At 37.2% G+C, this 21,830-nt stretch overlaps 1 protein-coding gene across 2 annotated transcripts in view; it reads left to right on the top strand.

Moving 5' to 3' along the window:
- Window positions 1-21,039, top strand: part of Nell2 (neural EGFL like 2) — a 396,883-nt gene extending 375,844 nt beyond the window's left edge. For both annotated transcript variants that reach the window (XM_045153341.1, XM_004668535.3), the window contains exons 17-21: window positions 4,696-4,836; window positions 13,601-13,794; window positions 14,715-14,891; window positions 16,487-16,711; window positions 20,332-21,039. In XM_045153341.1, the coding sequence (XP_045009276.1) occupies window positions 4,696-4,836; window positions 13,601-13,794; window positions 14,715-14,891; window positions 16,487-16,711; window positions 20,332-20,382 (788 nt within the window). In that variant the 3' untranslated portion in view covers window positions 20,383-21,039. The remainder of the gene's footprint in view (window positions 1-4,695; window positions 4,837-13,600; window positions 13,795-14,714; window positions 14,892-16,486; window positions 16,712-20,331) is intronic.
- The last annotated feature ends 791 nt before the right edge of the window (window positions 21,040-21,830 follow it).

Below are 21,830 nucleotides of genomic sequence, written 5' to 3'. Positions count from 1 at the left end.
CAATAAAGGATAGCATATAAAGTCAGACTTTAGGAGCATATATTGATGGTTGTGTAGGAAAAGTTAATATGTACAAAGTGTTGGTAGGAATGTAAATTTTTACTGCCAGTGTTTAAAATCACATTTAGATTCAAATTAATCAAAATAAAATGATATGATCCTAAAGTCTGACTTTTGGGTATATAGCCACAGTAAATAAAACCAGTATATTTGCTAACCATAATACTTTAGATAGATTCAACCAAAATGTCCATCAATGATAAGTGGAATGAATGCATGTGTGCATATATACACCAGGGGAAAATATGTAGTCACAAAGAAGAGTTAAGCTCAATACTAAAGAAGACTTAATAACACACCTGCCAAGGCTCAGGGACCATTGCAGAAACAGGGACAGAAAAACTATAAGAGCCCACAGAGTGAGAAGGGGGGATCCAGAGGCACTGTCTCCACCAAACAGAGACTGAGTAGACTGAGTGTTGCATTTATGACCCCAGAATGAATACTATTAACTCCATTTAGGAGGGCTTCAGTGGAATGTGGTTGGAGAAGAGGGGATATAAGAGAATAAGCTATGGATAATATGACTAACACATAACTGGTTCATACAGTAAAATTTCATAATTATTAAAAATATTAAGGGTGAACTCCTATCATTGTGACATAAATAAATCTGGAGGACATTATCTTACATGAAATAAGACAGGTTCAAAATAACAAAATGTATTTTCCACATTCACTTGTAGACTCAAAACAAAACTTGAGCTCATTAGAGAAGGAGAATAGACCAGTATTTACCAGAACCTAGGGTGGTTAAGATGAAGAGAGAATTGGAAGATGTTGGGCAACAGGTAGATATGTACATGTGGGTAATATAAGTTCAAGAGATCGTACAGCAAGGTAACTATAATCAATAGTTGTTATTCATAGGGGTGAAGTAATGGGTTGAGACAGTAAAGAAAGGGTGTGGCTGTGCACAGTCAACAGGAAAAATCCCTGTGAGGATGGCCCTGCTCCCTGTCTTTAGTGTATCAATGTCAAACTCCCAGGAACAGTACTGTGCTGTGGTTTCTCTGAGACTATTATTACACTTGGGGTACTTGGTGAATATTAAAAATGCTCTATATCATTTCTTATAATTGAAGGTATCCACAGAGTACCTCAAAATAAATAACTGACGGTAAAAGCAAAACAATTTTTGAAAACAGCAAACAAAAACCCAAGTTTAGCAGGATAATACAAGAATAATGTGAGGTTACAGATATTAAATTTCTGGTTGTCCTTTCCTATCCTAAATGATAGCAAGTATGTAGTGCTGAGCCCTGGCAGGTAGTTTTTACAGAGTGAATTGTATTTTAGATTAATTTTGGTATCTCACTACATAAGGAATTCTATCAAATCCTCTTGAAATATCAATAATTTTCACACTCTGTATTAATGATTTTGTTGTATTCTTATTAACATATATATCAGTGTTTACTTGATATCATTTCTGTAATTCCTTTAACTTTCAAAATATACTTTGAAGTTTATTACTATTCTATAATTAACATTTGCTATAAATGGAAATAATAAAGAAAAATAAATATAGCCATTAAAATGTAGCCATTAAAATGAAGTATTTGTCCATTACTATCTATATACCACAGCACTGGTGGCCCATAACATTGTACATTATATGATTGTAAATTCAGATTTACATGAATTTTATTTTCATAAAAAATAATTTAGATAGATGATAATTTATCAAGGGTACAAGTTGCACCAGTCATGTATATCTATTTCCTATTCTCCAGCACTTAATACTTGACATATAACAAGCATTCAATAAATAATGAATGTCACATTAATGAATGAGGCATATATTTATATACCCATCCCCTAAAGTGCTACATTGTAATAATGTATAAAATAAACAATTCATAAGATAAATTGTAACCATGAATAAAATAAGCAATAAAATAATGCTTAAATTATGTGTGATACTACATTTTAACTGGCATATGTTTGTATCCTTAGTTTTCCAAAAACTAGAAACACAATTCAAAGCATTTCTCTTACACTTTAGAGTAATCTTGTGCATCTAGGAAGGGTGCTGTGATGCACATAAATGGAGTGGGTAGAAGGCAGTATAAGAGCAGGCTTCATGACAAGAAGAGTGACAAGAGGGAAAGGAAGTTTAGAAGTAACAATGCAAGGTTATTTCCAATTATGCTGTCAGGAAGAAATGATTAAATTGGGGATTAAATATAGGTGGAAGGTTGCTTCTGTGGACAAAAACCTGTCTTATTAATAGTTATTTATAAATAATCAATTCTAAGAACTCAGCTTTCCTAAAATGAGAGGCTCAACATTTCCCTCATAGATTTCTGGTGAAACTCACTTCTAATGCTTAAATCTCAACCTGTTTCCTTTTGTCCATGAACTTAAGAACTGACATAATCGATTTTCCACATCATTTGTGTGAGAAGAAAAGCCTTACTAATGCTGAAGTGAGCATAGCATTTTGAACTCATTTATAATCAGAGGTTCACCAGCCAGACAAGCCCCTAAGGAACAGATAGTCTGTTCCTTAGAGCCCGTGAGGCCTCAGTAAGCAATCCTCAGTAGCTGAATGTCAGGAAGCCACTGGTTAGCTGCTCAGAGTCATTTTGCCAGTAATCACAGAGATAAATATTTTCATACTTCAGAAATACTACTAAAATGTTACAATGATATAAAATGGGGCCAATTATTGAGTGTTATTAACCTAAGAGAATGTTTTGTATTTAATTTTATTCAAAAAACTTGTTAAGTAGTGGGTTATGGCTTACTTCCCTGAGTTTTGAAAAGTCATCTACAAATGTATTCATGCATTCCTTTCTAAATTGAGTATCAGAGCTGAATGTGGTGGTATTTATTGTAATAGGATTGTGATTTTTGAAGCCAGCCTGGGATACAGAGCATGTTCAAGGCTGGCTTGAACCATAAGGAAAGATCTTGATGTAGGACAACAAAATGAATAAGCAAATAAAATTTTTATGAGAGAGAGAGAGTGAAAAATGGTGTGCCAGGGCATCTAGCCACTGCAGTTGAACTCGAGATGCATGTACCGCCTTGTGTGCATGCATGACCTTGTGCATCTGGCTTATGTGGGTTCTGGGGAGTCAAACCTGGGTACTTATGTTTTGCAGGAAAGTGCCTTAACCACTAAGCCATCACTGTAGCCCATAAGTAATTTTTCAATGAGCACCAGAAAAGAGGATAATTAAAGGGAAACAAAAGAAGGACTGAGAATGTGTCTTGGTGGTAGAGTGCTTGTGTAGCATTCGGAAAGCCCTGGGTTTGATGAACACTACCAACAAAACAATGTAATAAAATAGACTTATCCACCCACAAATTTGGAGTAGAATGATAGTACATTCTGCCAAAAAGAATAGACTATATAAGGGCAGGGATCTGTAAAATATCTATAAAAGTCTTACCTTCAGTCCACTTGCAGCAACGTGGCCCAGGTACAAGACATACCTATGTTGACCCTTCTGTCATGGTATATATATATTAAGGCCATTAAGATGTGCATAGTAGCACATGCAGATATTTTGGTAGCCACAATGGAGCAGTTCTATTTGATGATTTAGCAAGATCTTATTCAAGCCAAAGAACTCTGAAACCCAGGAAGTAATGAGGAGGTAAGTATACATTGTAAAGTAATTCCAGAAGTCAGTTTTCCCTCTGTGAGGGAAGGAAGAGATCTCAGTGTTGTTGGATACTTTACTGCTCATTAAGTGGAACAAAGGAAGAAAATGTTCATAACATTTGGAAATAGGCTTCTGACATTAATACCTGAGATCCAAACTGTATAAATTTTGGCAATTTCAGACCAATTCTGCTTGTCTGGAGGAACATACATGTGAATGTCCGGCAACTGTTAACCTGGTGTATAACCTTTGTTAAATCCCATCATTTCCTTTTGCTTCAGTCTGTACGTGTGTTCAGCATAATATTCAATGGAAGGATTTTTTGAGAACTGATTAAAGTTATAAATGTGAAATGGAGTACAAAGTGACAAATGTTACACTTGTTCTTGACATGATGCATGGATGTTGTAGCCACATATATTGAAGATGATTTGGTCAGGATAGTTTGTGCAGACAACAACATCTGACTCTAAAATTTTCATTGGCATAAAGCAATGAGGTTGACTTCTTCCTCATACTGTCTGTGGTATGCATGCAAATCTCTTGCTGCAGGAATTCGAGTTGCTTTTTACAACCTCTGGAAATTGCTAGTCATTGTGATGCAGAAGGGTACATGTGAATCACATGCTGCTCCTTAGAACTCTGCCTGGAAGTGACTCCTATCACCCTAACTTACCCAGAGAAACTCACATTTCCACACTTAACCTGAATGTGCTGGAAAACTGCCATCCTCCAGCATGTCTGCAGGAGCTGGAAGCCTGGATGACCATCACTGGTGGTTTCCTTCTTTCACAGTGAAGCTTTCTAGGTCTTTCTCTGGTTACTAATACCACTGCATTCTTTCTGCTCACTTTTTAACAAGTGAGTGATTGTATTGATTTTATATTTTTCAGTTTCAAGGTTTGTTGACATTAAGAATTATCGAATTATAGCTGTCTTATAGCAGAATATTTTACTTATTTAAGAGAAAGAAACCATTGTATAAAACCCTACTTTTGTTTTCTGTGTTAAACAGACATTGATGAATGCTCTGATGGCTTTGTTCAGTGTGACAGCCGTGCTAACTGCATCAACCTGCCTGGATGGTATCATTGTGAGTGCAGAGATGGCTACCATGACAATGGGATGTTTGCACCAAGTGGAGAATCCTGTGAAGGTCAGTACAAGCAGAGGATATAGAGGTCAAGACTACTCTTAACTGGAAAATATGCAAACAGTGAGATATAAACAATAGATAGGTAAGATCTAAGCCATTTGTGTTTTTGCTGTGAGTCCATACAGCAGTGATTAGAAATGTGTTACTATTCAACCTTTGCTTCATAACAATGTTCATTTAATTGAGATCAAGTTTGTGACACTACATCTATCATTTTTGGAACCTTACAAATGTTAAAATATGCCTTAGAATGAAAAACACTTATCACATAAACTTTTGAAAATGGAAGCATACAAAAACCTGGCCCTAAAACAGATAGAAAAAGTAGGCAGTGTAAGCATAAAAGAGGGGAGGTTGGTGTGGTAAGAAGATGATGCTGGTGTGACTGAGAATAATATATATGGTGCATGTTATTCTGAGCTGTTCCTAGCATATGGTTATCTAGCAAAGTAAGGAATAGTTGATGAGTGTTGAATCTTGAATGTTGAATACAAAAGATGTGTTCTCTGCTCCCAACTAGTATTTAATCTAATAGGAGTAGACAATTCAATGATTACATTTGCTAATTTACCATTGATTTTCAGTGGAATGACAAACAGTTCTGCTGTTCTATTCCCTCTACTAAGAAATATAGCTTTTAGAAGCCAGGCAGAGCAATGGAGTGACTAGATTGCTGCCAGTACTGATAGAGTTTCCATCACAATCCTTGGCACAGGAAGGAAAAACAAAGCAAAACTCAAGAACTCATTTTCTCTATTTGTATTCACAATTTCATAAAGCAACACCCTGAGAGAATATTGGGGTAAAGATGGTGCAGTCAATGAAACTCATTGGGAATCTAACATAAAGGTACTTGTCACCTCAATGTTAAGATCTTTCACCTTTGAGCCTGAGAGGATTTCTATGAGAAAAGTAGAAGAGATATGAGTGATGGATGCCAAGGCCCCAGAATGCTTTGCCAGCAGCTGGAAGGACTCTGGACCAAGCAGAGGGCCATTTATAGCTTTACACACGAATGGGAATGTTTTGTCTTACCTGAGCCTGAACACTGGCATTTCTAATGATCACTTAATTGCAAGGAATATTCCAGCATGAATATCTCCAGCTTATAATGCCAAGAACCAAAGATTACAGTCCATAGACAGATCAAACTGATTTTCTCCCTCTCTGATAATACTTTTCCTGTGTTCTATAGTGTTGTCTTATGTGACTTTTTAAAAATGATGCAAAGCAATGAAAATAAGCTAACTATAAATTATATATATATATATATATATACATATATATATATATATATGATATATATATAGGCTGAAAATATATTTTCAGTTTAGCTCTCCCAATCAATTCCTACTGATCATGTAGGATAACCTGTTTGTGATTGTGGGTGACATCCTGGCCTATTCTATTCTGTATATTGGAACAGAAATGGGGAAAAAAGTCATAAGGTGACACCCATTATCTCATAAATGTATAAACACAAATTTCAGGTGGTATGCGCTGGTAACTTCCAAAACTTAGCAACTGAAAATAGCATGTCAACTTTTCTGAGGACCATAAATCTATGTGCAGTTTGGCTGGGTGCCTCTGGTTCCAGGTCTCTCATGAGATCACAATCAAGCTTTATGCTCAGGACTATGGTCTTATTTTGAAAGCTTGACTAAAAGATATATTTCCAAAGTTAAATATGTGACTATGTTAAGGCCGCAGTTTTCTGTTTTAAGTTGTTAGAGCTGGCTTCCCACACAGGAAGCGATCAAGAGAGTGAGAGCAAATGCCCAATATGGAAGCCACAGTCTTTTAATAATCATAGGTTAGCTATGATATTCCATTTCCACGTTTTATTAGAAGCAACTCAATTGATCCAGCCTACATTCAAGGAAGGAGGATTATTATCCTAATGGGTGAGGACTAAGTGGTGAACGTCACTGACTGCTATCTAAGAAGTTACTTAGGATAAGGGCCACACATGATTCAGGGTTGTCTTACTTCTCAGTTCTCTGTGATACAACGATATCATACCTTCTTCAATCTCCTCATGTTTTGGATGCCATATCCTTTCTCTGTGGTCCCTGCCACTGACTTACTTGACTAAGAAAATTATAGTCATCAAAAGTTGACTGACATAATTTAAGAGGGAGATGAGCCTGGTCTAGGAGAAAGATGAGGTGGGATGCCCTTTTAGAGTTAAACCTTTATTAGGAGACTTGTAGCACCACAGCCCAGGTGGCATGGTGGGGTATAAAGCTAGAGAGAAAGTGAGAGACAAAGAGTGGTTCTAGAAATCTGGAAATACAAATGTCAAAGTGAGCTTGTTGCTTTCATGGATTTCTGAAGGGGAGGGGGACTCTTTTATGTCATGTGTCTCAGCTTATGTGCTAAGAGCCATGGAGACAATGGAGAGTGGACAATGGAGAAATAAAGAAGGCCTCTGCCCTTCCATTTCTACCTTGGGGCCTCTGCTGCCACCCAGTTCCTGAAAGTGGCTTTGTATTTTCCTGGTGTCATGACACTGCTTTTGTTTTCCCACCTGGCCCTAGTTGCCCAGAAGCTGTGGCCTCTTAAAGTGACCACATGTATGTTCTAGACACTACTTCACTTTTCCTGGAGATATAATAGCTTTCTCACATTTGTACTTGCCGCTGTCCAGCCCACTTGTCTCAAGAAATGAAGTGTGATTCTCCTGTCAAAAATCAAGTCCTCCCGTGGCTGGAGAAATTGCTCAGTGGTTAAGGTGCTTGCAAGCAAAGCCAAAGGACCCAGCTTTGATTCTCCTGGGCCCTCATAAGCCAGATGCACAAGGTTTCACATGCGTCTGGAATATGTTTGCAGTGGTTGTAAGCCTTGGTGCACCCATTCTATCTGCATCCTTCTCTTTCTCTCTTTCTCTCTGTCTCTCTCTTTCTCTCTCCATTAAATAATAAAATAATTTTTCAAAAATCAAGCCCTCCAACATACCGTGCATCTAATCATTTTCATTTCAGAAGTTCTTATTTGAAGACTTTGCCTTTAATATATCCATTTTCCATATTATAATAGATTCCTTTCCTCTTTCAAAAATTCTCTATCAACATGCAAACATTCTGGAGTAACAGCCATTCTTTAAAATTAAAAAAAAAAAGGGCTGGAGAGATGGCTTAGCGGTTAAGCGCTTGCCTGTGAAGCCTAAGGACCCCGGTTCGAGGCTCGGCTCCCCAGGTCCCACGTTAGCCAGATGCACAAGGGGGCACACGTGTCTGGAGTTCGTTTGCAGAGGCTCTCTCCCTCTATCTGTCTTTCTCTCTGTGTCTGTCGCTCTTAAATAAATAAATAAATAAATAAATAAATAAATAAATAAATAAATAAATAGAAAATTAACCCTCAATTCTTAAAGTGCTTTTTTAAAAAAAAATAATAATAAAATTAAATAAAATTTAAAAAAAAAGAGAGGGCTAACTTCCCTTAATATCACCTAACTCCCTTAGTATCTTCCCTCATATCTCCTGTTTGCTGTCTTTTTAACAGAATTCTTTGTAAGAACAGAATTCCCTGTGCCTGTTCTCTCTGCATCCAGTGAGCAGTGAGGCTTTGGTCCCACTACTCTGACTGATCCTTTCTTTACAAGATTTCTAACAATTTCCAGCTGGCTAAATTCTAGTCAATTAATGCCTCCTTGTCTGACCACTCAGATGTTTGACTTAAACTTTTTTCTCAAAACCTAAGTTTCTTGCCTTGGTTTTAGAGACACCTCTGGCTTTCTTTCAGACTGTATATTAAGGCTGTTCTTTTCTCTTCAAAGAACTTCATGTTTGAGTCTCGGGTCTTAAATATGTTCTCTACATATTCTCAAACCCCAAATCAATCACTTTAATAGTTTAAAATGCCATGGACATATTCTTTACTCAGACCTCTTCCCTAGCTACAGCTTTATAGAACTAGGGCTCTAGAATGTGACTTAACTTCAATTTCTAATTGATCTAATAAGATATACAATAAAGTTCTTGGTTTACACTTAGTTCTAGAGATACCTAAGTGTAGATGCTCACACCAACATCTTGGGAGTCATTGTATTTTTCTATTACATCTTTTCAAAGAAGAAAGAAAGAATCAAAGAATAGTAATTCAAAAGAACTAATCTATGTTATTCAAGAAAAATACCAAAAGACTATGCAGTTATTCATTTACTGCAATTTCAATGATTTGTAGAATTGTAATATTAGTATTTAGAAAGATCCAATTTTAAAAGTATGATTACATCTGTAAAGGTGCTATATTTTTGTTGCTTTAAAAAATAAGGATTTTCAAATCACAGAGAACCCAGCTGTGGTTTTGCAATTACTCTGAGGTAAAGATTCCTAGCAGGAAATGTAAATAAATAACTATACTATGTCACTATCTTTAAAGCGATACTTACATTCACCACATGAAAGTTTAAAAGCTGCATTCATTCAAGTTGTATGCTGTTTTTCTTACCCTTCTTTCTCTGAGGCTTAGACACTTAACCCCAGGTAACATGCTGGCATGTTACCATCCTAGTCCATATTGTCATTTCTCCTGCGCCTGCAATTTTGAATAACTGAACACAATCCAGTATTTTCCACATGAGTCTATTTCACATTCAGGCCCATATTTTTATTTATTTCTTAGTTGGATAATCTTTAAGTTTTATGAAGTTCCTTTGAGCTCATGACATCAAACAAATAATCAGTACAGTATGCTATCTTTTAAGTATTCCACTCAAGCCAAGTTACACATTTATTACCTATATTAAAATACAAATGAGGGACGGGGCAGACGGTTCAATGGATAAAATATTTGATACACAATCTGAGTGCTGCAATTTGAATCCCCAAACTTTAAGTAAAAACCAGAAGTTGTAGTGGGCATCTGCAATTCCAGTGTGCCAGTTGTAAAAGGGGAGGTGGATATGGGAGGAAATTCACAACCTAGTGGAGAGAAATAATGAGAAACCTTGACCGAGACCTCGTTTCAATGAGGTGGAAGACAAGGACTGCACTGAAAAGTGTTCTATGACATCTGCACATGCACCTTGGGACACTTGTGCCTGCATTCATACACATCAACACACACATATACACGCCCCCCAAAATACTTTTAAAAGGCATAATTAAAATGGATTCCATTTAACTCAATCAGTAGCACTGAATATTTACTCAACTTTGGTTACATTACCAGAAACTTCTGTTTTCAAATATGAGATAGAAACAGTCACTGTTCTCGGTGTGTGGAAGACAGAACATGGACAGCAACAGTCATTATGCTGAATGGATATAGTAAGAAATCTAGGAGACAAGGTGGAGAGTGACTGAGAAAAATAATTTGATTCTGAGGAGAGAATGGAAATTGTGTATGAGGAGGAAACAGGGAGCAGTTACTTCTTTGGCATTGAGAAATGCTCATTTGAATGCCTAGTATTTGCATCGGAACTGTTAAATATGAAGTTATTGGCAGTTGAGGTAGGGAATGAAGACAGTATGAAGAGTATCTTACATTGCATGATATAAAATGTGACCTTCTGGCTGGAGAAATGGCTTAGCAGTTAAGCCACTAGCTTGCCACTCCCAAGGACCCACATAAGCCAGATGCACAAGGTGACACATGCCTCTGGAGCTCATTTGCAGCAGCTGGAGGTCCTGAAACACCCATTCTCTGTCTTTCTCTTCCTTCTTTCTCTATCTCAACTAAGTAACTAAAATATACAAAATATATTTAAAAATTAAATATCGAAATGTGGTCATTTAGATACATCCTCAATTGAGTACATCCTTGTGTCTGCTCTTGTCGCTTCTGGTCTGTAGTCAGACCCATTCTTTTTTCTTATGCCTGCTAGCCAGCCCCTACTTTTCTTTATGTCTTTAATCAGCCAAATCTTCCAAGTCAGCCATGTAAGCATTCTCAATCCTTCCTCCCTCTGAGATGCGAAGCTACCAATCACTCAGCCATGGTGACTCTTCCTGGTTTCCTCTCTGTGTGTTCCTCAGAAAAGCTTTAGGAGCACCGACTTGGATCCTGACTTCTCAGTTTCTGTTTGTACTCTATGTTTTCCTGACCATGAGCTTGAGAAAGTTATGTTACATTGTTAGGCCTCACTCTCCTAATATCAAATTAAGATTTCCCTGAAATTCCAAGGGCCATTGTTAGTATCAAATGAGTCAACACTTAGAGAATACTGTCTGGTATCACCGATCATTCTATGAGCTTTCTCTGTCTGTTCATCTCTTGCCTGAACTGCTAAAACAGCTGTTCATGGATCCTAAGGCTTCAAATCCACAAATGCTCCAAATCCTTTTCCAAAATGATGACAAGGGATATTTATAAAATATTAAAAATTGATTATGATTACTTGCATTTTCCCCAAATAACATTTTATTGCCTTTATAAGAAAGTTCAAATTTCTTGTAATCTATCACCTTTCTTTGGGCCTGGCTGTTCAGCTGAGTGACTGTCTCCTCTGCTGTCCAGCAGACCTTGTAGAACATTTCCATTTCCTCCAACAGCCTTGATAACTCTAAAAACTTTATGCCTCTGATTTCAGTCCTACTTCAAAATACTCTATACCATGCTATTAGTTCCTCTTTTAAAGGCTGAATGTTAGTCAAATTATGACAGAATCAGATTTTACAAGTAAGTTATTTGAGGGGGAGTGAGCTGTGACAAATTTTGGTGCTAAAACAAGTTCCATGAAAAAGGAGTCATGGCCAATGGGTTTAGCAATATTGTTTCTTTAATAATCAGTCAACATGTATAATTAGCAAAATATGTAAAGTTGGAAGTTTTATATATGGAAGACTTCCAAAGTAGCATATAAAACCTATTGTATTGTATTGTAAGTTCTGAAATTCAGAGCCACTAATTAATTGGGTAAAGTTTTGGTGTTAAGAAATTCAGTATAAATATTAATTAGAATAATCAGTTAGTTCAAATGAGTTCAAATCAACTTGCAGGGTGAGGTTGTAAGCAGTCCATTAGGATGCTTCTGCTTACAATGTTTTCTAGGTAGGCCACTACATGCTTGAACCATCGAGGCAAGCAATGCCTTGCTGTGTGCCTCTATTAGACATGTATTTTATCAAAGACTACATTTCACATGTATCTGTACATCTCTGTCTTTTGAGGCATATCTAGAGACTACTTATGACTTTAAGAAAAATTGTATTACCTAGTAGGGGAACTTTTATTTTGAAATACAAAGAAAAATAAAATGCAAGGAATCCAGCCATAACAGTCAGTGGAATAGCATCTTCATAAAATGGTTGTATAGTAAGAGGTATTGGTAAAGTTTGTGCTCAGTGGGACCAAATTATTGTGGTGCATGTTTTTCTGCACACCATAATCCAAAGTCTAAGAGTTTATTAAACAAAGGCAAAGATGAGCATGTCCAAAATACCATATTATTTTGAGGATACCAAGTATAGAGCTAATTTATAAAATTTATTTTTATTATAAAAGTTAACTGATCTGAAATTATATATATGTACATATATATTTGCAATTAATTGTTTAAATTTTTGCATGTTGCAATACAGTTTTCTTTTTAGTCAGTTGTGTTCCCTTGACAAATCATGCTAAAATGTAGCTCATTGTAGTCATATTAACATTTTCAACCATTATCACAATACATTGGTTTTGTTGAGATGGGAATTTATAAAAATAAAAGTACTAGGTACCTTATTTTCAGGAATATATTGCAATTGAATTTTAGTACTTAAGAATTTAAATGGGACCAATATATATTTACCAAGCAGGTCTTCATTCAGTGTTGAAATCAAGCCATTTAAGAAAGATATTTGCCAGACTCAATCTGTAATATCTTCAAGGAAAACGAGTGCCTTGTTCCCCTAGTTCAAAGTTACCAATCCATCCCATCCTTTCTCCAACCCACTTCTGCAGTGATTTGATTTTTTTCTTTCTTGACCTTTACTTAGAGGAAACAGATGAAATGGGAAATAACTGTTTACTGCCACTCATATAGTCTCTGAAATGTATTTTGGCTCATGACCTTTAAATTATGGGGTAAATAGAATGAATCACATGTCCTCTTATAGACCTGATCTATGGGTCAAAGTATGTTGGCTTTTCATTTGTATGAAAATTTTTTCAGCTGTCATGCCTGTGGAATAGGTAAGGCTGGTGGAGGATGGCAACTATTGAGTGAGTTGAGCAGGGCTGTGAAAGCATGATCAGAAATGTGATGTCAAGAAGGAGTGGCATCTTTGTAAGGGAGATGGTAATTGCACATGGTTCCTTGCCCTTCATGAACACAGTCTAAGGATAGTGTCATAAGTCAAAGAGCACTGGAGCAGAATACTGGAAATAGCTTGCATGCAGAATGGAGTGGCTGGGAAGAGGGTTTAAAATAGAATAAAATGCCTCAGGAGTCCCATGATATTTCTCATCCACTAGAAAGAGATGTGTTGTAAATACCAGTGTGGCATTGAGCATTATATCTCCAATAAAATGTCATAGGCATGTTTTATTTGATAAGTTGAGTTATGTTCTTACTTTCAAAAATATTATTGTCTCACAAAAGCTAATGGTATTTATAGAGATATAAAAATTAAAATTCTACATAAGGATATCCAAATTTTGAAACTTTTTGAAATTTGATAGCATTTTTCCTGTGAAGCTCACAAGTTATGCACATTGCTTTAGTCAGCATTTGATAGGAAATGTGTCAATAAATGCTTTATGTCAGCTTGCCTGATTGCAAGCTAATGGAAACAGCATATTCTTGGTCCTCTTATGCATTTTTTCTTGGCTATAGATATTGATGAATGTGGGACCGGGAGGCACAGCTGTGCCAATGATACTATTTGCTTCAACTTGGATGGTGGGTATGACTGCCGCTGTCCCCATGGAAAGAACTGCACAGGAGACTGCTTCCATGATGGAAAAGTCAAACACAGCGGACAGATTTGGGTGTTAGAAAACGATCGCTGCTCTGTGTGCTCATGTCAGGTCAGCACAAATTTTCAGTTGGGTTGTGGTTTGCATGCCCTTTAAGTATATAAATTGGTGAGTTTGGACAAATGCAAGCAAGCATCCTCTTTACAGCCATTCTAGTTAATGTAACAGAACATTTTCATCAGCCCAAATATTGTTTCCTTTTTTTGTTAGTACTGCTCATTCAGACTCAAGCAAACACTGCTTCCAGTCCTCTCTCAGTCACATTAATATTTTCTAGAGCCCCAAATCAGTGGAATCATATGGAATATACTTATATCTGGCTTCTTTTTCACAGCATGACATTTTCTGAGATTCATTTATATTGTTGCGAGTAACTACTGCTTTTTATTACTGAACAATATTGCATTGTACATTATATCCCAGTGTTTGTCTCCTTTCATGTTAATAACATTTTATTAGCATGTTAATTTTTTCTTAATCATCATATCATTTGAACAAATGTAGAAATGAGGCCAGAATACACCAGTAGTAACCCTAGAGGGAAAAAAAAAATCTATTTGGGCAACACTTTTATTATAGGTGTTCTGTTATATGTACCCAGTTAATAATGGAGACTTAAATTATAGTTAAATAATTAATACTACATACAAAGTATTCAAATTATGAGACTAATATTCAAATCCTTGTATATTTGTGACTAAAAGCACATAATGAACATATAGTAGCTACCTTTTTTTTTTTTTTTTTGCTGGAAAGCTTTTGGTATATTTTTCCTGGTCAAGTCATGTAAGGCATGGAGTGGGAAGTAAATAAGTCTTCCAGCTTGATTCATTTCTGTCTGTTAGCTTCAAAGTGGAATATTAAAGGAACTTAATTTTGTGAAGTAATGTAAATGATTGCAGCCTCCAAATAATACTAGTGGTCTGAAAAAGTGGAGGGGATCAGTAATGCCTTATTTCCTTCTCACTCAGAATGGATTTGTTATGTGTCGACGAATGGTCTGTGACTGTGAGAATCCCACAGTTGATCTTTTTTGCTGCCCCGAATGTGACCCAAGGCTTAGCAGCCAGTGTCTCCATCAAAATGGGGAAACCTTGTACAACAGTGGTGACACCTGGGTCCAGCATTGCCAACAGTGCCGTTGCTTGGTGAGTACAGCTACATGCAGTGGCAGGAATGCTTGTTCCCCACCCCCACCCCAAATGAGCGACACCATGTACTGGCCAATGATGCAGAGATGGACACAAGAAAATGGCCTGTGGAGTAGCTGTGGTGCCCTGCATTATGTTTGTTCTCCGGGAAGGACAGCTCTTTTAGAAGTATTTCCTTAGCCCAGGCTAAGGAAAGCCCTACTCTCCCAGTTCACCCCCCCCCCATGTAACTTATGCTTACTAAAGGACAGTTATGGGTAGAATAATGCATCCATGAAAAAAATCACTCTTTTTCTAAGTAAAGCTTTGTGATCCAACCTCTAATCTCAGACTTTGAAATAAAATAGCATGTTTTTTTCTTTCTTTCTAAGGCATGTTAGGCAGCGTAGTTCTGTGGGCAACTTGTCTTGCACATACCATGATTATGCAGTTGAATGCATATGAGAATTGAATTTTTTTATAGATTTATGAAAGTTTTCCTAGAGATAAGGGCTAATGAGAATAATAACACCCTTTTTATTAGTTGACTAAATGTCTTGTTTCTTCCTAATTGTGCAAATGAAAAGGAAAGTTGAGCTATATGTCCTTAAAACAGAAGTTTCACAGGCAAGACTCCATTTAAAACTGTAGTCGGTCCCTTTCTGTTTGTGTGAAGATATTTTTGTGGCATTGCTTTAATGCCACTTTCTTTTAATGCATTTACTCCAAAAATCAATTGTAAAAGCCACGTCAGTTTCTGCACATAGAAGTTGCTTTCATCTCCAAGACCATGAGATTTAGAATTATGAAGAAAATAGGAAACTGGTTGAAAAAGTGTTTTAAAAGATCCAGGATGGAAAGATGGTTTAATGGTTAAGATACTTGCCTGCAAAACCTAAGGACCCATGTTCCACTCTCCAGATGCCATATAAGCCAGACACATAAGGTGTGTCGCATATGGTCACAATGGACAAACACATCTGCAGTTTGATTGCCATGGCTAGAGGCCCTGGCATGCCAATTCTTTCTCTCTCTTTTTCTTGGCTTCTCTCACAAAAAAGATTGCAAAAAAAAAAAATCCAATTCATACAATTTTCTAATGTTAAATTAGAGAGACTGAAATCAGGTTTTTGTTTTGTTTTTAGGGAGAAGCTCAAAGTTCTTAAGTAATAAATGTATAAACTAGCCAACATACTATGAAATTCCTTTCATATTTTATTGTGTTTTTGTATAAATGGACAAAGCTTTCTTTATGAGAGAGGGATAAATGAGAAGTTTGGGCAATCAAGAATGAAAAGGTCCTCATGATGAAAAAGTTAAAAAGAGGTATCTTCCACTTTGAGTAGTTCCCCTCTGTCATGGGAAAGATAGGACCTGCTTTTGTTTTGAGGGAAATGGTTGTTGTGTTATTGCACAGTCCTTGAAGACTTTAAAAATCCATTCTAACAGCTCCCATCAGTGTAGCAGGGCTTGTGCAGATTCTCTGCAAAGACTCAGAGCATTGGGACTCAACCTATAGCTATCAATCACAGGTTGAATACTCAGTAACCATTGTGCTTCCTCCAACTCTGTGGTCTTTTCTCTCTGCCTGAGGCCATCTTTTCTCCTTGCAGCGAGGGGAGGTTGATTGCTGGCCCCTGCCATGCCCAGATGTAGAGTGCGAATTCAGTGTCCTCCCAGAAAATGAGTGCTGCCCACATTGTGTTGCTGACCCTTGCCAGGCAGACACCATCCGTAATGACATCACCAAAACCTGCCTGGATGAAATGAATGTGATTCGCTTCACTGGGTCCTCTTGGATCAAGCATGGCACAGAGTGTACTCTTTGCCAGTGCAAGGTAAGGCACTTAGCTGTAAGATGTGAGTACTCTGTCCACGGCACCCAGGACTCAGAGATAATGTGCACAACCTGTACAATGAGGAAGCAGGAAGATTGCCGCTTGGCTTTATTAGTGCCAGGCTGACCGCCATGTGCTTCTGTGATAGGTTTTTAGGGAGAAGGGGCCTGTGTGCATGGCACTGATCAGTAGAAACAACCCAAGTTAGTCTAGTGGAGCTAACAACATATCTGTAGAAAAAAAATAGTAACATCAAACTTCATGTTTCTCCTTGCACAATGGAAGACAATATTATCATATTGATTTTTACCTAGTTCCTTTATGAGTACTATAAAATATATTGACAAAGTAGATGTATAACATTTTCAAAAGAGGAACTCACTGTTAAAAATGGGCATGTTTTGTGGTTATTATGGTCAGTTACATTGAATTGAAAATTTTTACATCTGTTGTTTACCATATTTTATTTCTAGAATTGGTAAAAAAAAATCATTATAAAGATTTCCCATTTTGTTTTCCTAGGAAAATGGAGCTTTACACCTTTTACTTCAACAAAACTTATAACGTTGCAGGATAGAGTTCATAGTGACCAAGTTGAAGACATTTCAATTTATTATTCCTATAAAGTTTAGTTTGATGACCTTGTACTTCATAGTAATTGTCTAGGGTTCAACGCTAAGGCTAAATAAGTAATACAAACACTTAACATCAGCAGCAGAAAGGCATCAGAACTTGCTCAGCCTTGCATATCTGTACCAGTTCTGGTTTTTAAGTATTTCAATCTTCTAATTTTTTTCAATAGAGCACTTTCATTCAGATTCATTTATTAAAAATGCTTACTAGAGGGTCTTGATGTAATGAGACAAAGAAAGATAAAAATACATTATACTTTAAGATTCCTTTTATATCTCTTTCTGTATTTATTCTAAATTTCTATCTGTTATAATCAATCCAACTTATTAATCCAGCAAAGATTTTTGTGAACATTAACTATTGTTTTCTGAATATGCACTACCAAATGTTAAACTACTAATGTGTATCAATAATAATAAATACTCTGGGTTACTGTGTTCTACAAGGGTATATTGCCCATGTGTTGTAGACAGTTTCATGTTTCTGGAATGAACATCCAAACCAGACACAGTTTATGGTAGGAAGAGATTTATTCCAAGCTTGCATATTCAAGGGGATGTTCAATCAGGGACAGAAGAAATTGCTTCCATACATCCAAACAGAGGAAAACTGCAGCAAGCAAAACACCAGCACTAACATATGCACATGCACACACATGTGCAAGTGCATACACACACATCAAAAAGCTGCAAGTAGCAGAGACCCAGGCAGAGCTCAGACTGATCCCCCAGTACCCTAATAAAGCCAGATATATCCGGAATTTGTTTGCAGTGGCTAGAGGCCCTGGCATGACCATTCTCTCTCTCTCTCTTTCTTGGCTTCTTACTCTTCCTTTCTCTCTCAAATAAATAAATAAATAAATAAAATAGTTTTTTTTTTTTTTAAGTACCAGAGTCTGTGGGGGACATACATTCAAACTACAGCTTTAGCGTCCAGCAGACAGATGATTTCTTGACATTTAATCATCCAATTGAGTCAAATCATTTTATACTCTTAATGAGTTGTACTATTCATCGAAATACTGACAACAACGCGATAGATCTGGTTATACTATGAATATTATGCCAAGTATAGCTCAGAAAGGAAATATATTCAATAACAGGAATAAAACATGAATGCTTTCAGGTTTTATTTTGTTTTTGTTATTCCCTGGCTGATCAACAGCCACTGTAATCTCTGGACTCTTGGCAGGAACATATTTCAGAGAGAGTATTTTTTATTAGGTATTGACGTACTCCATTTCATTCATCCCTGACCCCTTCCAAAGGTATCTTCCTTGTTGGGGATGCCCATTATCCCCATGGGGATTATGGATCATGCACTGTGGGGGCAGCCATCAGTTATGGGGAAGGGGCAGTGTCTCTGTGCATAATGTCCCAACTTGTGGCTCTAACAATCTTTCTTCCCCCTCTTCTATGAAGCATCCTGAGCCATGTTTGGTTTGTTTTATGTCTTCTTCAGTAGTGGGCTCATAGGAGCCTCTGGATCTATGTTACAGTAGGTGTTGAGTGTCCTCAGTGTCTATCTCCTTCACCCTTGTGCTGATATCCCATTTCCTCTATGGTTTCAGCTGGGTCCCTGGTGAAGTGTGATGGGTTGTTTCTCTCCTCAGGTCTCACTTCTGTCTCAGAAAGAGAACCATAATCTCCAACGGAGAGTGAAGTCAGCACAGGTTAAATGGGATAGCCATTATTAGTTTAGAGAGAATTTAATGGGTGTAGACCCTCTTGTAGCCCAAGATTAGTGAGAGTTTGATATTGGAAAGCAAATAAATTATCTGGATATGATTCTTACTTGTTTCCCAGTTCTATATATGGTTTCCTTTCCACTGAGCAGATATGTTAGCCAATCCAAGAGCAGTTGGTTTCCCACCATGGCTGTGTGTCACTATTGCACTTGAGTGAGCATCAAGTCAGGTTGTTTGCTTCTGAGTAGCTTAGACCTCGAGTTGCTTGGACAGATGTTGGCCCCACCCAGTAGCTCATGTAACACCTTCTAGCACTAGACAGGCATCTGTGGTCTGGATTTCAGAGAGAGTATTTTGATATTAAAGTTATCTCCTTTGAGATAAGCACTGATTCTTAGAAGTAACTCTTTGATGCCATGTGATTTAAATATGAGTTAAAGCATATGATCATTTTACCAAATTTATTCCTCCAAATTGATTTTTATTGCCTTTATTTTGTGTTGTTTATAAAATAAGGTTCTGGGGGTAGGGAATTGGCTCAGTAGGTAAGAGTGCTTGCCACACACATGTAAGGGCCTGACTCACACAGAGTTCAGTTCTTAGCTGGGTGTGAGCCCAATCCTGAGCAAGACTAGTTAGCCTGTCTGACTGAGAAATGACAGCTTTGGTTTCAGTGATAGACTGTCTCAAGGAATTACACAGATCAGCAAAAGAAGACCCAAAATTCTACCTGGTCTTTGCCCACATGCACAGGGTGTACGCATCTTTACATACATGTACACACACACATATGCACACATTCCATACTGCACATACTACACAAATTTACACAAAAATTAAGGTTTACGTAGAACTGGGGAGAGGTGGTTCAGCTGGCAAAGTTAGTAAAGTGCTTGCTTCACAAACATGAGGACTTAAGTTTGATTCCCAGTGCTCATATACAAATGCCAGGTGTAGTGACATGCATATGTACTCCTAGCACTGGAGATTCAGAAACAGAAGGATGTTTGGGGCTCACTGGCCAGCCCAGTCTACCAAATTAGTGAGCTCCAGGCCAATGAGAGACCCTGTCTCCAAAAGAGGTATATGGTATTCCAGAGTATGGAACCCAACATTGTCCTCAGGCTTAATGTGCACCCACACACAAGCATGCACCACCTAACATTCACAAACACAAAACATAATCAAATGAGGTTCATGTAAATAGCAAATATTTTACATACTTATGTTTGTACGTTGTAAGTATGATAATTTACTGATGATTTAAAAATGCATCTCTTCTTTCTACCTTTTTCTCTAGAATGGCCATGTCTGTTGTTCAGTGGATCCACAGTGCCTTCAGGAGCTGTGAAGCTAACTGTCTCATGAAAGGTTGCTATTTAGAGAATGTTCTTTCATTCAAAAGACCAAAAAAGAAAAAGAAAAGAAGCTTAAATTAGATGTTTTGTGGCCAGCATCATGCAGCTTTGTTACTAGCTGGGTGAATGTCAATTCTAGAATTTTTGGAGTTTGAGAAAAATCACATAAAGAAAATTCAGGAGGAAACTAGACCACAATTCTGCCTGCTGTCTACCTGACATCACCGTGTCACAGAATGGCTATGGAAAGTACAGCATGACATCGTGATCCATGGTAGGAAGACTGAGCCTGTCAGATCTTTAGAAGCTTCTGGCTTCATTGGCGCAGAAAGTTCCTTCAAGGTCAGAATCATTATGTCAGTTAGGTTCCTCACTGCAAAAATGAAGACAGGCAGTGGATGAATTTTATTTTCAGAAGCAAAACAACGAGGATATAACATGTTATGTACAGTACACACTCTGAAAAGAAATCTGAAACAAGTTACTGTAATGACAATAATGATGCACAGGCATGGTTACTTAATATTTTCTAACAGAAAAAAGTCATCCCTATTTCCTTGTTTTACTGCACTTAATAACATTTGGTTGGATTTGTTCAGTATAAGCTCGTTCTTGTGCAAAATAAAATAAATATTTCTCTTACCTGATAACATATGAGTTCACTGTGTCTTGTGTCTTTAAGGTGTACCACTTTTCTACAGGTGGCTGAAAATACAAATTGCTTTCTAGTATTTCTGATGAAAAACTCCCACTATGATATTTCCAAGTTGAAAGGTGATTTTCATTCAACCATATGCCTAAGTGTGGGTGGTGGTGGTGGTGATGGATGCATTTGTTACATCTCTAGATCTTTCCTTTCACTCTACTGCCATGTTCCGCATCCCGTGGGACCAGTGTGCATGAAAGTATTAGTGAATACTCATGCCTTGGGATTCCACTTTGGTTTCAGTTATGTTGCACTTGGGGAACACTAGGAGCATCAGGAGCTCAAAGTTGGAGATGAATTCTTTTGGCTCCCTTCCTGCCAGGTCATCGTTATGATTGGCTATGTTACCTTACTAAAGGTTATATCTCTGGGTGGGTGACTTTATTTGTCCAAGCCTCATATTTAGGTTGTGAAAATAATGTGCTTATTTCTTATGTCTTGGAAATTATAGCATCTCTGGTTGCTCTGTCCTTGGAAAACACTTGGTCTGTTTCTCAGTTGCCCTGTAACGCTCACATCTTTATAAATGGTCCCTTTATTAAACTTTAATTAGCCTTCTTACACATGCCATCTGTTTCCTGCCTAATTCTGACAAATATACATAAGGATGGAAGCGTGTGAAGGTTGAGAATACTTTCAAGAAGTGGTCCTTCACATTTTGATATATAAATCCTTCTCCAGGATAAAAAGAGTCATAACAGCGCACACCCAGCTTTTGATGCATCAAAATATCAG

Source organism: Jaculus jaculus, chromosome 6 (assembly GCF_020740685.1).
Source record: "Jaculus jaculus isolate mJacJac1 chromosome 6, mJacJac1.mat.Y.cur, whole genome shotgun sequence".
NCBI lineage: Eukaryota > Metazoa > Chordata > Mammalia > Rodentia > Dipodidae > Jaculus > Jaculus jaculus.
Note: the sequence above shows the minus strand (reverse complement) of the source record. Positions and strands in the feature narration are given on the sequence as shown.